Source organism: Biomphalaria glabrata, chromosome 11 (genome assembly GCF_947242115.1).
Source record: "Biomphalaria glabrata chromosome 11, xgBioGlab47.1, whole genome shotgun sequence".
Taxonomy (NCBI): Eukaryota; Metazoa; Mollusca; class Gastropoda; family Planorbidae; genus Biomphalaria; species Biomphalaria glabrata.
In genome coordinates this window covers 20,972,483-20,986,963 of record NC_074721.1, presented here as the reverse complement: position 1 = coordinate 20,986,963, position 14,481 = coordinate 20,972,483, and the positions used below count along the sequence as shown (strand labels likewise).

The window sequence follows — 14,481 nt, the reverse complement described above, 5'->3', positions numbered from 1 at the left end:
TATGTAATGAAATAACAGAAAATTATGGAGAAAAAAACAACAAAATTAGCAAATGAAAAAAATGTTAGTAAATGTAAGAAGATATTTCAACAAAAGTTTTAAATGACTGTACAATTAGGTGAAGATCGATGGCTGTGTACATTATTGTTACAACAAGGCTACAGGATTGAGTATGCTGCTGCTGCTGATGCCTGGACTTTTGCTCCAGAAGGCTTCTTTGAATTTTTCAACCAGCGTCGTCGTTGGATGCCCTCAACTATAGCTAATATTCTTGATTTACTTGGCACTGCAACCCTAACAACCAAAAAAAATGCAAACATGAGTTTTCCATATATCATTTATCAATGGCTACTCATGTTGATGACAATCCTAGGACCTGGAACTATTCTTATGATGATTGCAGGTATGATACACTTCATTTTACTTGAACTATACACTAAGGAATACATAATATGGCATTGAGCATAACATTCTAATCAGCACAATTTTAAACATTTCTTAAGCCTCAGCTCAATGTAAATAACTAATTCTCCCACTTGCTGTTTTTACTTTCCACATACATAGAACAACTAAGAAGTCATTTAATGGACAAAAAAGGAATTTTTATTTGTAATTTTGATCCAACATGCTTTTTAAAGCTGACATTTAAATGTACAAAATTATATTTCCTTCCGCTTTAAGCACGTCTTACACTTTCTTCTGATCCAGTTTTTTAATTTATGTTTTTTTCTATACAGATCTAGATTTAAATCTAATTCTCCTCTAGATCTAGATTACAATTATGAATCCATATAATTGTCAAAGTGAATGTGAAGGATTATCCTTATATCAGGGTGTTTTTGTCTTTTATGAAGAACAAAAATATCTGTATGAAAGCCTATGTGGGTGTGGAGAAAATGACTACACTTTGAAATTTAAAGACTGTAGCTAAATATAATGTGTAGCACAACTTTAGAATGACAAGTAGGCCTCTATTCTAAATCAAAAATTAAAAATCTATAAAATGTTCACATTGAAAATAAGGACAGAATACAGTGTTCACAAAGAACTGCAAACATTTGTATGTTGTGTGTGTGTGTGTACAAAATGACTATAATTTGAAGTAATGTTCAGACAGTAGTTAATGAAAATGTCTAGATCATGATGTGCAAATAGGCCTCTATTGTAAGTCTATCAAAAAATTATTTAAAGTAGTAAAAAATGGTCACTGTGAACATAAAGGCCTATTAAAACTGTGTTTTGTTTTTGAGGGGGTGTATAATATGGTCTGTGGAGATGGGGTTATTTCTTTATATGTTGTGTCTCTAGATAGTTTGATGTTAAGTCTAGATCTATGAATGACAAAATAAGTCACGTATAAATAGTTAACCAAATTGCGAATGCAAAAAAAAAACAACCAAAAACAATGGGCTGGCCAAAAGTTGGGGACGAGGGCATTCCAAAGAATAATGAAAATACAATTTAAAAAAAGATTCAGGTCAAACTAAGCAGAAATATGTTTTTTTTTTAATTCAGCAGCCATATTCTATTGGGATATACAAGGTCCAAATTGTTAGGTATTTGATTAAAAAATATTGAGAATACTACAACTGATGGGCCTAAGAAGTGTTTGTGCATACTCTATAAAAGGCAGTTGCGGGTCGTTTGATTGAAGGATGAAAGAGACAAAATAAAAAGGACTTATAGAATTAAAGAGCTAGAAAATTGTGTTAGGGGTTGGTGGTGTCTTGAAGGCTGTTGTAATGGTGGATTTAAAAGTATTCTAGGCAATATACATATATATATATATATAGAGAGAGAGAGAGATAGATAGATAGATAGATATAGATATATATAGATATAAACTATTTTTCATCATAATAATTTCTTGACTTTGTTTACAATAGGAGCTGCCAAACTTGTTTTCAGCATGTCCAATGTCGATGCCTATCTGTTTGCTACCATTCCTGCTGCAGTCTTCACAATTGCCTGCTTTTGGTTGCAGTCCAAATACCAGTTGATATTTGCTGCAGTGCTGAGTGTCATGTACACTTTCATCATGATTGTAGTCTTTGTTGGCTCCATCAAGACAGCCTCTGAAAACAGTGTCCTGCACTCCAGTGTTATTGTCATGGTTATATTGGTAGCCATTTTTATCATAGCAGGATTTTGTCATCCTCAGGTCTCTTCTTTTTTGTTTTTGTTTGAGAATGACTGGTGATATGTGGTTTTGATAGTATGGAGATTTAGAATAGAAAACATGTTTAGAACTAGAAAATGAAATAAGATTCATTTCTGTATTTTCAGAATAGGGATATTATAAATGGTATCTTTAGTAAATATAGTTAATGTAAAGTGTTTTAACTTGGCATGTCTTAAAGCCAAAATAAAGAGATGGCATATCTTGATTAGGGAACTGCTTTTTGCTGATGATGCAGTATTCATCTCATTCACAAGAAGGATTACATAGGTTTCTGTTTTGCAGCTGCTTGTCAAGAGTTTAGCCTTACTATAAGCTTCTCCAAGACCAAAATCCTGGCACAAGTCATCGCAGGAATACCCATGATACATATTGGAAATCACATTCTTATGGAGGTACAGGGATTCACCTACTTGGGATCCACAATCACCAGCAACCTAGATTTAGACACTGAGCTGACAAAAAAGAATAGGAAAGCCTTCTGCAGCAATGGCCAAACTCTCCAAGCGTGTTTGGGAAAATGCCAGATTGACTACAGCAATCAAAATCCTAGTCTACAATACCTGTGTTGTAAGCTAGGCAATAAACATGCATCAAGAGCATAGATTACTTACGCTGCCTGCAATGCATTATGTGCATCTCAAGGAGGGATCATGTCTCCAACCAGGACGTTTTGAAACTGGCCAATATGCACAGCATCTATTCTCTTCTGACACATAAGACTACACTGGCTTGGATATGTCACCCCCATGCCAGACATTCTATAGAGTTGTCTGCAAGTGAGACATGAGAACCACAGGCATCAACGAAAGTATCTCTGGACAGCATGAAGACAGACTGTGCATGCTGATATGAACTTCACCAAAAGCAAAAGTAATTACGCTGCCTTAGTCAAGACAAAGAAAAAGAAAGCAATGCCTATCAGCTAGCCCTAAAACAGAATCATATAAATGCATGAACTGTGAAAAACTTTGATGCTCCAGAATTGGCTTGATTAGTCACTCCAGATTCAACCCCTTTTCAAGACGAAACCAAAACCAGTGACTTCTCAGGGTGCATCCATTGTCTTCCAAGACAGATGGAGCCTTATTCATATTAGTAAATGTAACTAAGATTAGTTTAAAAGTAGGAAAGAAATAAAATAGACATTAGTTAGTAATAACATGCCATTTCTAAGTGAATTGGTTGGAAGTATTAATCTAAATGTGCTTGCTCTGAATACAGTTCTAAATATCTTAACATTAATGGAAATACAATAACTATTTTTTTATTTATGCAAAATGTTTTAAACCTATAGCTTGGGCTTTAAGTGTTTGTCTTTTAAGGAAAATGTATTTATTGAATCATACCCCAATTTAGTCTGTAATAATAAATTCATCTCAATTTGACTTTAATTAATCCAATTAAAATAAATTGGAATAATAGATTAGGAAAAGAAAAAAACTTATTTGTCAGGTGAGCTCTGAAATGGACTGATTATTATATATATATTAAATTAATAATTATTTTTTGGTAATTGCAGGAAATTTGGTGCCTTATTCATGGTGTACTTTATTTATTAACAATACCATCTGGCTATCTCCTCCTTGTTATATACTCTATCTGCAATTTGAATGATGTTTCTTGGGGAACCAGAGAAGTTCCAACAAAAGCACAGAGGCTTGAAATGGAACAGAAGAAAAAAGAAAAGGAAGAACAGAAGAAAAATAAACAAAGAAAAGGTTTTCTGGCAAGGATTTTTAATAGAGGAGAAGGTTAATTTTTTGCTTAATTATTAGTATATACATTTCATGCCAGTTAATTTTACAACATCAAGACACAATTATTTTGTTCCTACTAAGTAGCTTGTCCAATGACATGAGCATGTCTGGACATAGTAGACATAACATTCTAAAATGTCATTAAAAAAAAAATCACTTCATTGCTTACATTTGAAAACCAATGACTTGGCCGAATTTAAGTCATTGGTTAACAGTCATGATTAGATTGACCTAGGAACACACGTAGGATGTACTCATTTTAAGTCTGTATTTTATAAGTTGATATAGACAAGAACTTGAGTTGCTTACAAACATATTGGGGTAAAGCTCAAAATAAATGTTTATGATGAACTGCAACAAGAAACAATGCACAATTCAAACTATATAGTTCACTGACTAATGAAACCTTGGTGTTTTGGAGTCCAATTTCAACAGAATTTCAATTATTTACATCTTATTACAACTCTTTGCTTGCTTTACCTTTTTTTAAAATTATGATTTATAGAACACCTGAAAGAGTTAACTACATTAGTTAAAACTTTGATGCCTGAGAGAAGCAACCATCTGAAGGCTGACCTAGACATGAGTGGGGAATCTGGGAAATCAGTTGTGGAATTACTAAGTAAAATAGAAAACAATTTACAAGTAAGTTGGTTTACGTCAAACTTTTCTGCTGTGCAAATCCCACAAAATAAGACAACAAGCTTTTTGATTTTAAAAAATGTGCTTTAAAAGAGCAAGTTAAGATATTTGTTTTTCTTGAGAAAATAATTTCATGTCACTTAAATAGATCATTTTTACTGGATATACATATTGGATATTTGTGTAGTGTATACTTTACAATCTTACTGGATATATCTGTTAACAAAAACAATTAATACCACAATAATTACTTCAACTACATTCTGATTTTCATTGTTAATGGCATGGGGAGTGGGGAGATGAGTAGGACTGGAAGTTAATTAAGAAGTAAATTAATTGTGTTAAATAAAATCTAAAGTATTATTTACAACAAAAAAATGTGGTTTCTTTTACCAAACTTACAGATACTCATAGAAAAAAGTGAACCTGGGAATCCCACCATCAGAAGAGATTCAGATGACACTGAGCTAAAATCTGTAGTTGTAGCCCAGCCTACAATCAGCGAAGCACCAGTATCAAACCTAGCAGCATCAGTTAGAAAACCAACAGAGGAAGAGAAACCACCAGAAGTTATTCCTGTAAGATATTGTAGAGATATATAGAATTGAAAGAATTACTGGGGAAATATGTTTTTTGTTATGATTACTGTTTTTTTTTTCAAGACAGCCTATGTATATTTTATTTTGATTTCTATTTTAGACATCTAGCTTAGGTTGGTAGGCCTACTAATATTATAACATTTGTGAATAGCAATATTATAAGTTAGCAATATAATGACTTTACCAAAACAGCATTATTAAAGTGGAGCAAAACATGAAAATAATTTTAGAGAGCCTTTATCTTAACATGCTAGATTTGATCAGACCAAAACAGTGCTCACAAAACTAATGACTAGATTTAATACTACAAAAGGTTCTAAATATCTGATTAATGTTGTTTGTTCATATCCCCATTTGTTAATTGTAGACATGAACTAAGATTGAACCCTTTGTTGACTTTGTGACATTTGTCAAACAAATTGCTCATTAATTCAGGAAATGAGTCGCCTGAATGAGCCAGGAAAATGTTTAAACTTAGAAGAGCTTAAGTCTATAATTAACAAGCAGAATTAGATTTACACATGGATATGGATAGGACATAGTTCTTTTTTGAAAGTGCATCTTTAATTTATAAGATAAGCTTTTTTTGAAAGTACATCTTTAATTTATAAGATATGCTAAAGTTCTTTTTTGAAAGTACATCTTTAATTTATAAGATAAGCTAAGATTGTAACGCAAGCAATGTTCAAAGAATGAAGAATATAAAGGCAAGGGAGAAAAAATTTTGGATTAAATGGATCTCAATTATTGCAAAGTTAATGAAATTTTAAACATTTATAGCTTATTAACTTAGATTAATGACTGGAGTTCTCAGCTAAGAATAGGACATGTCAAAGTTGAAAATTAAACAGATTAATCTTCTGTGAACCTTGACAATGTTTTCACCAGTTGAGACAGTATCAATTATTTATCAAATGTCACATTTCATGACCCTTATAGAAACAAAGGATTCGAGTTGTGTAAGGCACTGAGTACTTGAAGCTACTCTGGTTTCTTCAACTTGGATTCTGTTTGTTTAAATCAGTGATGCCCAACCTTATTTGGTCTGCAGGCCATTTTATTTTTCGGCATTCGTGTCGCGGGCCATATCACAAAAACGAAAAAAAAAATACAATAAGCTATTTTTAATAGTTTTATCTGTGAACCTATTTACATAAATTAATGTGATGCATGAAGTTTATCCAAAACCATCTTCTGAATATCTGGCTGCATAGATGAAACACTAAGTCGGAGCACTGAATGTAGATGTTAATCCGTGAGGCGATTATCTAACATGGTTATCGCCCATTTCATCACTAAAAAAGTTAGTTCACACAAATCAGTGACTTGTAAACATTGTGATCATCATTAACGCTTGTTTTTGAAGATTTGGAAAAGTTTCTAGAAGTCAAAAGTCTGCATTACTTGAAATTTGTCAAGCAGGGATGTCTGACTTTGTAAGTCAATCAGTTCCAGTTGTAGATCTGTCGGGGCACTTGACACATTATCGGCAGCAAACGGATTTTCAAAAAGACGGATTTCATTTTTTAAATTATGAAAATCCACAAAACTTTCACTGAAATTATCCCACAAGAGCCTCAGAAGTTGGATCATTCTTTCTTTTGGGAAAGACATATTTAGCTGCTTATTATTTCGTAGAGTAGTACAGGTTGGAAAGTGGACAAGATGCACCCTTTCCGCCTGTTGAATGAAAGAGAGATGCTTTGTTTGGAAAGCGCTTATGTCTGCATACTTATGTGAAATCAATTTGTCTTTCCTTTATAGTTTGGTGTTGAGTTCATTTAGATGTGATGTCTCATAAAATAGCCAAATCCCACAACCATGAGGGGTCGTTCAGTTGTGGCACTTGTTTTGATGTTTTTGTCCTAAATATTTCTATTTTGTGTCTCAAATAAAAAAAAACGTTTTAATACCTTTCCGCGGCTTAACCAGCCCCCAGCACTTCACTGTGAAATAGAACGTCTTCATTTTTTGACTCGATTTCAGTCAGAAAATTTTTGAAAGTTCTGTGATTCAACTCTTTTGTGATTTGATGAAATGTACAGTGTTAAACACAATCATCATCACAATCATCATCACATAGTCCAGATTCAAAACCTTTCCACATAGAAAGGTCCTCTATGATTGTTGACACTTCTTTGAACAGGTCTTCACCAGGTGTAGTCCCATGCATGCTCCTCATAGCTGCTAACTTCTCTGTTATATCAAAGTTGCAGTTTGTATTGCAAATAAATAGCAAGAGTTGCGCGGTATCAGTTACGTCAGTGGACACGTCAGCGGCAATAGAAAACATTTTGAATTCAGCTGCTTTGTCTTTTAATTGTGAATGGAGATTTTCATCCATATCTTCCACTCATATTGTAATTGTCATGCAAGAAATGTTGACAGCTTCTACTGCATTCTTTTCAGGACACATTTCTTCCAACCTTGCTAGCAAGCACTTTTTTTACACCTTCGCCATCGGAAAAAGGCTTCAATGCTCTACTTAAGATGTGAGCCACTCTGTAGCTGGACCTTATCGCCGACTCATTTTCTTGTCTCTTTTTGTTCTATATTCTCGTCAATCCCCCAATCTCTAGTCCTAACTTAACAATCTTGTCTTCGCTGCTCAAACCAAGAATGCCACTATATGTGTTTATGTGTTTGGTTTCATAATGCCTTTTAATGTTATGTTCTTTAAAAACAGCCACACTTTCTTTACAAATCAAACATGTTGGCTTACTATCCTATTCCACAAAAAAAAGGTAAAGATCTGTCCAACTTTTACTGGAAGTTTCTACATTCAGAGTCAATCTTTCGTTTCTCTACCATTTCATTCAATCACAAACGTGAAACAAAACGGCACCAATCGCTTTGATATCCAAATGAAGCATCAATGATGCTCTGTGTTGTTGCACAAGGTATAAAGGACACGGCTAGCTCAAGACAGTAACGGAATTTTCCAAAAATTAAAAATAGCTGTCAAGTCTTATTGTCATTGAAAAAAAACAAAACACTTGTGTTCTTAGAATTAAAAAAAAATATTTACTATGAATATTAGAATACCAAACATAAAGATGGAAATCTTCCAAGAAAGATTGGGAATATTTTTTCAACATTCTAGAAAAAAAATATTTTTTTTTTACATTTTGTTCCAATGTTTTGACGGGCCGGATAGAATCGCGTCATCTGGCCCGCGGGCCGTAGTTTGGGCATCGCTGGTTTAAATAAAATAAAAAATGGCCACTAAAGTTGTTTTGTTTCCTTCCAGGCCAAGCCGTTACATTCTATTTTGAAAAAAAGGAAAGAAAAAGAAAGAGATGAATTAAGAAATCCATTCTGGGCAGAAGACAGAGGTTTAGGGGGAGGAGAAGTTATAGTTGTAAGTAGAATTTTGTTACAGTTAGGGTTATTTAACTATTTTAACATGCAAGTATAAATACTTCTTCAATATTTTTTCATTGAGACTTTGTGCTAAAGTAGAATATCAATTTCATTATGTCCTGTGCAGTTTGTGAAGTATAGCCAACTGAACACAATATGTTTACCATGAAGCTGAGTATTGAGGAACATGTGTAATTAACTATCAAACTGTTTGTTGTTTTTTACGATATCTCTTTTCAACTTGTACCTTTGTGGAAGCTAAAACCTTGCTGGGTGGGCTCATAAACCTAGTTGACATGGTAAAGTCTAGTAGATCTATATACATTCACTAAACCATGTTCCTTTTTTTTTTAAATCTAACATTCCTTTGTTATTAAGAGAAAAATAATTGCTCAATAAGTTGTATAAAGGAGGTATTGTCTTTTTTTTTTAATGTATTTTTTCCTGTTTTTCTTGTTTTATTCCTCAACTCTTTCACTCAAAACATCTTCTGCATTTTCTGATTCCAAAACATTTGATAAATAGTTCTTCAGTTTTATTGTATTTTAGTGTGAAACTGTTACTTCAGTTGCCTGTGTTATGTTGTATATATTTCTCCCATTTATTTCTTAGCAGCTTATATACTCAGAAATGTTATCACACCACACACATTTTTTTGTTGAATTGATGGTGTATATTTACAAAATCTGTTAACAAACTAGAAAATTAAATAAAAAACTTAATTTTTTTTTTTAAATACAAAAGTAATTTTAATAATTGGCTATTGATAAGAAAACTTAACAACATTTCTTATTATGCAAATAGGCAAATAAACAAGAGCTTGAGTTTTGGACAGATTTTGTCACTAAATATTTACTGCCCATTCGACCTAGCCCTGAAGAAAAGGTAAGAAATGTTGAAATGCCAGAACATCTCTGTATTGATAAATGTGATGTTTTCAAATGAGTGCTGTATGTAAGTAGCTCAATGTGCTATAAAAGCTGAGTTAAATTAGAATTAAATACTGAGATATCATTTTGAAGAAAATAGTATCCAAGTTTGAAATAATAAATTTGTCCATTTCAAATTTGTTTTTCCAATTAGAAAAAAATAGCTGATGGACTTAGAGATCTCAGAAATTCTTCCTCATTTGCACTAATAATTACGAATCTTCTCTGGATGGCCTTGAATTTTATGTTTCAAGAAAAGCAAGTAGCAAGACTTACAATCAAATATAATGCTAATGGGGAGCAAAAATTGGAGGTAAGTATCAAGGTTAAAATTACCTGCAAAAATATGTTCCTATTCATCTCTAAACACATCAAAATAAGATGTATGCAATCAGTTACTAATAATACATTTAAGTTTGAACAAAAATCTCAAAATATTTATAGTGTAGCTTAAGGAGACTTATCATAACTTTTAAAAAATTATTGTACATAGTCAAGATACCTTGTTTATTTCAGGAAAGTGTTTTGGGTTTTGCTTTTGTGGCTCTCTTAATACTTCTGTTACTTTTACAAATGATTGGCATGTTCATTCATAGGATGGGAACTCTACAACATCTGTTGGCTATAACTGAAATTAAAATGAGGTAAGACATCTCAACATTGGAAGATCTTGTTTTTATCATGAAATCAAACATCCCAGCAAATGAGTACTTACTAGCATCCCTTTGCTATTACTGACATCCTATCACTTGTTTCTGTCTCAAAATAGTGTTACGACTAATATTTATATTTGCAATCAAAAATATTTCTTAGTTTATACACACTATGCTACATAGTTATTTTATGCTAATTTTTCATTTGTTTGTATTTTCTCACTAACTAGAAACCATTTATATTTCAGTATGAAATTAAAATCTAATGTAAATTCTTTCCCAAAAAAAATGATTTGTAATTAACCTAATTAAAATTTGGACTTTAGAATGTATGGTTTAAAAAAATCAAAAGTTCATGAGTGTGTTCAAAGAGGTGGCACATGAGCTGAGAGAGATTACTGAAGAAAATACAATTATTTTGTATTTACTTTGTGTACAACCAATGAGCTATGGTTCATCACTCACATGAATATGTGTATGTCTCTTTATTTTCTAGAAAAGGAGACAAAAAAAGTTCTGCTAAGGATAGACAGGATAGAGAAGATGTGATGAGACACATTAGAGAAGTCTTAAAGATTCCTGCTGCTTATGATGATGGGAATGAGACTACGCCACCACAGCTGGCTGATCAAAATAATCCTTTAGGTCTGTCTGTCATTGGTGCATCTACAAGAGGATCTCAGGGTACTTAACACATTTAGTTTTGTTTCTTACAATGTAATAAAGTGAAAGGATAAATAATGAAAAAACATTTCAGGTGTTTAAAGAATAGTAAGCAGGCCAAACTGTCAGCTTTTTACAAAGCATAGACTTGTAGCTAGTGAAAGTATAATAGAATTTTTAAGCATCTCTGATTGAGACATAACTTATTTCATGTATTATAATGATATCATTTCACATTTTGTTCACATTTACTTGGCCTTGATAATTTTAACTCACCTAGGGCAACCAAACAAGTCCAATATGTGTCTATCAATAATTGTTGAATGCTCTATTGTTGTGTCCTAGGGAGATCCCATCAAAACATATTGAAACAAGAACTTGGCAGAACTTTGAAAACATTGGGGCCCACATTTGATGCCCATAGATCTAGTGGTAACAGTAATTTGAATAGAGATGCTTTGCACACTCTGAACAGTGTTCGTCAAAGGCTGATTTCTGGGACAATTAATTCAAAGTAAATATTGACTACATTTTTATATTAAAATTTTTACATAGCTATAAATTAGTTTTACATTTTCATATCAATGCAAAAACTCTTTAGCTCTTCATTAGCATTGAAATAAATGTCTAATTTTCATATGTATTATATATACTTATATAGCCTTTATAATACACTTGATAAGTTGTAACTCTTATGCCCTGAAATTATTTTCCACATTGGGACAAAATTAATTTTTTTTATGCCCTTATGTAGTGTGAAACAATGCTTCAATTAAACTTACATAACTTTTTTTTTTGTAATAAGAAAATGTTATATTCAGTATAGTATTAAAGGAGAATATTTGCCTTTTTTATAAAACAAATTATAAAACCAAAAATTATTTTAATGTTAATTTATAAAAATTAAAACGTATGTCTGTGGAAAATTCTTTATAGCTCTGACCATATCTAGGAAAGTTTATGATCCAAATTGAAAAAAAAAATGTATTCATATTTATCCATATTATCACAAAACTTTGTATACATATATTTAAAACACATAAAATGGAAATCTTGGGCTTATCTAATTGTGGACAAATCAACAGCTCTAGACAAGATCTAGGAAATCTATACTAAATGATATTTTGGTACTATATTTATATATATTTTCACAAAACTTAATATAACACAATTTAAAACAAATAAAATTATTGTCTTAAGCACATTATTCTATATTACCACCATTCAGAACAGCAAACTAAAGGAAATAGAACCTTTTTAAGCCCTCACTCTTTCAAAACATTCTTCTTGGTAGAAACACATTGAACGAATGAAATTTCGGATGCTTAGGCAAAGGGTAACTATTCAAGATCAAATTTTAAGAAATTAAAATTTAATACGAGAGAAAAAAATGAACAAAATAAATTTTAAAACACCAAAAATACCAGCATTGTTCCCCACTCTAGGACCAGGTCAAGTCAACACTGGGAGGGATCATTACAGAGAGAAAGAGTTGATATATATTTATATCTCTATATATTACATCTATATATTATATTTATACTGACTTTTTATGACTCCTTTAGACTTGAAAATCTACAACATGGACTAGGTAAATCCTTCAGACCTCAACTTCCACCTCGATTAACAAAGAATACACCAGCACTGATGCAAACTTCAAATGCTTGGGGTTTCACTGCTGATGAGCTGTCTCGTCATCGCCTCCTAGGTATCGATACAAACTCTGGCCCCAATAACTTTCACAGTTATAGTCCTATGGGTGCCATGGGAAGATCTCTGATGCAAAGATCCAGGCTTATAAATGAATTCACGTCTGAAAATCCAAGAAGACCTAACAGAAGCATTAACTGGTCTAATTCTGATGTTGCTGAACACAGGCGACCTTCTCACAGCAAGAAAAAACTTGTCAACCATCATGGAGCAGCAGAAAGCCATCGCCTTTAGAATAAACGGAGCAATTTAGCATTTGGTACGTTTTAAAAAAATATTTTATAACTGCAATATTCTCAAATTTGTGTCACACAATGACTATTATCCAATAGAATCATATCATTGTAGCTGTGCTACTTTTTTTTTTATTCTTTAGAAGTGGGAGATCATTTAAATCTTATACAAATCTTGAACTAATAGATGATGCCTCATTCCTTTTGAAAGCTTATTGACCCCTCACTTCTAAATTATCCCTACATTGTCATGTCTTATGAATAACACAAAATCGTTGAATCAAAATTTATTTATTGTTCAAATTGTTTGTATATATATTTATATATATTTTCTACTGACAGATGGGTATCTTAAGAAGTTTTTATTAGCTAGTTCATGACCTGCAAACTGTGATGTACACTTTCTAATGTCTTCATCTTTTAATAATGTTGTTGAGTTCTATACTTTAATCTTGTTGTGCCATTGACAAAAGGTTTAGAATCATCTTTGGAAGTGTTTCTTGTTTCTCTTTGCTAAGTTTCCATTTCAAGTGAATTAAAATATAAAGTTTGAATTAGTATGCTTTATAGTATTGTTTACTTTTCTTTTTTTCTGTTTCAAAATGTTTTGTTTTTACTATGTGATTATTTGATTAACTATATTAATGTACCAGTATTTATTTATATACAGATATGACCATGTGATACACATAATCTTATACACAGATTTGTTGACATTGTACCAATACTTTTTAACTTGATTGAACATGTTGACATTGTACCACTACTTTTTTAACTTGATTGAACATGTTGACATTGTACCAATACTTTTTAACTTGATTGAACATGTTGACTTATTTTTATTGAAGACTTTATTGTAGTTTTGAATATACATTTTTTAACATTTAATGTGGCCAACATTCTTTGACTCCTGCCAAAATTTATGAATAAATTTTCAAAGTTTCTTAAGTTGACTAACATCAAAAAATGAGACATTGTACTTCTTATTAGATACTTTATTTGACTATTTGAAAGTGCCATGCAAATACATTAATCTCTTTTTCTATTTGAATGTATTGGTGGAATTGTTTTTTTTAATTATTTTTTTGTTATTTTTTATTTGTACTTCCTTCTGAAAATAAGGCCTAGGGAAAAAATTGATTCTTTATCAGCACTATTATCGCTCTGATATGTATATATTACTCCCCTATATTATCAAAAGATTTGGAAAAACATTTGTTTACCATACTTTTCCAGCTTCCATTTCTTCCTATGTTCACCCATGTGTAATGTCCTAAATTTTCTTCGTAATGAATTAAAAACCAAATGCTTTGTTATCAAGTAGTTGTCATTTCAATGTTTACATGTATTGTCATTCCATGTACGCATTCGTCATGAAATATCCAATGAAATCTATGCAGTTTAACTCTTTGTTCATGTTCAATTTTATCTTTTATTTCTTATATTAATAAATGCATACAAGTTACTATGATCTATTTTGATGACCACAGTTTATGGAATTTATGCTGAAATAAAAATGTTTTCTATATGATCTATATTTAATGCCTATTTATTCACTTCTTTTCAACTGAATGGCTCAAATATAGTGTTGCCTACTTGAAGTTTAATTTAATTTGGAGACATTGTGCTTATAAAGTAAAAAGATATACAGTTGCCGCATTACCAAATTTGCATCAAATTAACAAATGTGTCCAGGGCAGGCCTCCATATATGCCTTTAATCTGCTACTGGGAGCCATGTTTGCTACGTT

The 14,481-nt window shown here is 31.8% G+C and overlaps 1 protein-coding gene across 9 annotated transcripts in view; it reads left to right on the top strand.

Annotated features, from left to right (window-relative positions):
* The window catches only part of LOC106074351 (uncharacterized), a 118,810-nt gene extending 104,542 nt beyond the window's left edge, over positions 1 to 14,268 (top strand). For all 9 annotated transcript variants that reach the window (XM_056004660.1, XM_056004662.1, XM_056004666.1 and 6 more), the window contains 12 exons: positions 119 to 403; positions 1,887 to 2,161; positions 3,702 to 3,933; positions 4,445 to 4,584; positions 4,986 to 5,159; positions 8,431 to 8,541; positions 9,348 to 9,428; positions 9,627 to 9,785; positions 9,989 to 10,116; positions 10,622 to 10,809; positions 11,134 to 11,302; positions 12,354 to 14,268. In XM_056004660.1, the coding sequence (XP_055860635.1) occupies positions 119 to 403; positions 1,887 to 2,161; positions 3,702 to 3,933; positions 4,445 to 4,584; positions 4,986 to 5,159; positions 8,431 to 8,541; positions 9,348 to 9,428; positions 9,627 to 9,785; positions 9,989 to 10,116; positions 10,622 to 10,809; positions 11,134 to 11,302; positions 12,354 to 12,732 (2,321 nt within the window). In that variant the 3' untranslated portion in view covers positions 12,733 to 14,268. The remainder of the gene's footprint in view (positions 1 to 118; positions 404 to 1,886; positions 2,162 to 3,701; positions 3,934 to 4,444; positions 4,585 to 4,985; positions 5,160 to 8,430; positions 8,542 to 9,347; positions 9,429 to 9,626; positions 9,786 to 9,988; positions 10,117 to 10,621; positions 10,810 to 11,133; positions 11,303 to 12,353) is intronic.
* The last annotated feature ends 213 nt before the right edge of the window (positions 14,269 to 14,481 follow it).